The sequence below is a fragment of the Antrostomus carolinensis genome, unplaced genomic scaffold, assembly GCF_000700745.2.
Source record: "Antrostomus carolinensis isolate BGI_N321 unplaced genomic scaffold, ASM70074v2 scaffold30003, whole genome shotgun sequence".
Taxonomy (NCBI): domain Eukaryota; kingdom Metazoa; phylum Chordata; class Aves; order Caprimulgiformes; family Caprimulgidae; genus Antrostomus; species Antrostomus carolinensis.
In genome coordinates, this window is record NW_010307726.1 from 1,316 (window position 1) to 3,935 (window position 2,620).

At 60.6% G+C, this 2,620-nt stretch overlaps 1 protein-coding gene across 1 annotated transcript in view; it reads right to left on the reverse strand.

The window, feature by feature from the left end:
- LOC104523076 (somatomedin-B and thrombospondin type-1 domain-containing protein) overlaps positions 1-1,427 on the reverse strand; it is a gene marked incomplete at its 3' end in the record, with an annotated part of 1,728 nt that extends 301 nt beyond the window's left edge. The window contains exons 1-2 of the mRNA XM_010165541.1: positions 1,220-1,427; positions 8-66 (exon numbers count right to left, since the gene is read on the reverse strand). Coding sequence (XP_010163843.1) covers positions 8-66; positions 1,220-1,427 — 267 coding nt within the window. The remainder of the gene's footprint in view (positions 1-7; positions 67-1,219) is intronic.
- Positions 1,428-2,620: the final 1,193 nt, after the last annotated feature.

Consider the following 2,620-nt stretch of genomic DNA (forward strand, 5'->3'; position numbering starts at 1 on the left):
TGCCCACCCCGCACGGCGAGCTGCACCCACTCCATGGTCCCCAGGGCCCTACCGCACAGCCCACCGCTGCCAGGGACCAGGCAGAAAGGAGGGAAGAGAGGTTCAACCATGGAATCACAGAATCACAGAATTTTTTGGGTTGGTAGGGACCTTTCAAGGCCATCTAGTCCAACCCCCTACAGTGAGCAGGGACATCTTCAACCAGATCAGGTTGCTCAGAGCCCCGTCCAGCCTGGCCTTGAATGTTTCCAGGGATGGGGCTTCTACCACCTCTCTGGGCAACCTGGGAAAGTGTCTCACCACCCTCAGCGTCAAAAGTTTCTTCCTTACATCTAGTCTGAATCAACCCTCTTCTAGTTTAAAATCATCACCCCTTGTCATAGTGCTACAGGCTCTGATAAAATTCTGTCCCCATCATTCTTACAGTCCCGCTTTAAGTGTTGAAAGGCTACAATAAGGTCTCCTCAGAGCCTTCTCTTCTCCAGGCTGAAGCACCCCAAATGGCACCGAGGATGGAGGGAGGAGAGCAGGGGAGATGCAGCACAGGGGAGTGGAGAGGTGAGGCAGGAGAAGGGGCACGGTGACTGGGTGTCCTCTCTCCCCAGACCCCCAGCAGAGGCTGTCCTGCATTGTACATGGTTCCCACAGGCCTTTATCCCCACGCTGCTGCCACCGCTCTGCATCGTGCTGAGCTGGGACCCCGCTAATCTCCTCGGAGATTAGGGAGGGCTGACTGCTGCAATTGTCCTGGGGGCTGTGGCTGGCGCCTGCCTGGGGTCTGGGTCCCCAGGGTGGGCTGTCTCTGTGCCTCCCAAGCCCAGGCTGTTTGTCACCCCTGTCCCCAGTTCCCATGTCCCTGTGCAAGGCACCGCCAGCAGCAGTGGCAATGCTGGGGCACAGGTCCCACACTGACAGCTCCAAGGCTTGCAACGACAGCACCACCACCATCCTGTCATTCTCAGCTGCAGACCAGCAGCCTCCCCTGTGGGCTTTTACTACACAGGCAGCAGCCAGACATTCAGCATGGAAAAAAGCAGAAAATCGGGATACTGCTCCTAATCCAGCCCAGCTGGCATCCCCAGACACAACCCGTTACCACTCAGAGTACGGAGCTAACAGCAAGCGCCTGCCACCAAAAGCAGCAGCCCAGGCTGGTGCCCCCAGCCCCAAGGCTTTCCCCTCTCAGCATGGGGTCCAGCTGGTGCCACCCCCCACTCACCAGCGTGGCGGCACGCGGCATGGTAGTCCTCGCAGCAGTCGCCCGTCCTCTCGCAGTACGAGTCGCAGTAGCAGCGAGCCCGGCGGGCACCCGGGGCCCAGCAGGCGTTGTTCCTGCCTGGGCAGCACTGGTGCCAGCAGCTGCCCATGGCACCCACCAGGTAGCCAGTGGCCAGCAGCCAGCCCCCGCAGAGCAGCAGGCTCCACATGGCATCAGGTCCCCACAAACCACTGAGTGACAGTTTTAACCCCGCACCAGTGAGCACTGGGCCAGCAGCAAGGGCCGGAGCCCCGGCCGCACCGCCCCTGGGCTGGGCGGGGGGACAAAGCCCGTTCCCTTCTGCTCCACCGACCCTCACTGTCCTGGCTCTTCGTTCTGCAGCCAGGGTGAGGAATTAATAAAATTAACCAGGATGGTTAATAAAATGCCCTGCATGGGACAATGCAACCCTGGATCTGGCCGGGAGCAGCTGTGAAGGGGTTCTGCTGGGTTGAACCCCAAAGCCCCAGCGGGACTGGGACACAACAGGGGACCCCATCCCCAATCCCCACCCGCAGTGCAGGAGCCACTCACCGCCCACTCAGCATGGCCCGGACACCAACACAGCTGCTAAAGCCAGACTGATTTTATTCAAACGGCGAATGTAAAACAGAATAATAATAATAATAAAAAAAACCCAACAACCAACCCAACCCTCGCTGGCTTAAGAGCAGAAAACCGCAGGTAAACCACACCCAGGCTTTCCTTCTCCTCCTTCATCCTCCCATGTTAAGGCTGCGTTCATCAGTGGTGACAGGAGGGAGGAGAGACAGGGCAACCCCAGCTCCCGTGACCCTCCGGCTCCTTTGTGGGAAGTTTGGCACAAATCTGGCAGGGCCAAGCCTGGCACATGGCAGGGCAGGGCTCCAGCCCCACAGCCACGGGGGTTAGTGGGTCAGCATGAGGCTGCAAAAGCTACGGGGTTACCTACGGGGCTGCAGCGAGGTAAGGGCAGATGGGGGGAATGTGGCAGAAGAGGGGGGTTCGCACCCCCGGCTGAGGGGCCGAGTCTGCGGCGCAGGGCTGCGCCTCCCGCCCCAGCTCGCACGCGCGTCTCGACTGGCGCATCTCGACTGTAAATGGCAAGAGACGGGGGCACCCAGCTCGCCCCAATCCTGGCCCTGTGCTGAGGAGAACTAAAGGCCTGGCTGTATGTGCAATTTTGGGCAGCGCCTGCTCAGCAGCCTGGGTGCTGGATGCTGCACCCTGAGGGGTCTCAGTGCTGGCAGGGAGGAGGGAGCCTGGGGCCGTGCCAGTGGGTCACTGACCTCCTGTCTCAGGGGGTGCAGGGCTGGTGGTCCCCCCTGGGAGCTGCTGCCTCACTCCCAGTTGGCAGTGTCAGCCCCAAGAGCCTCCGCCCGC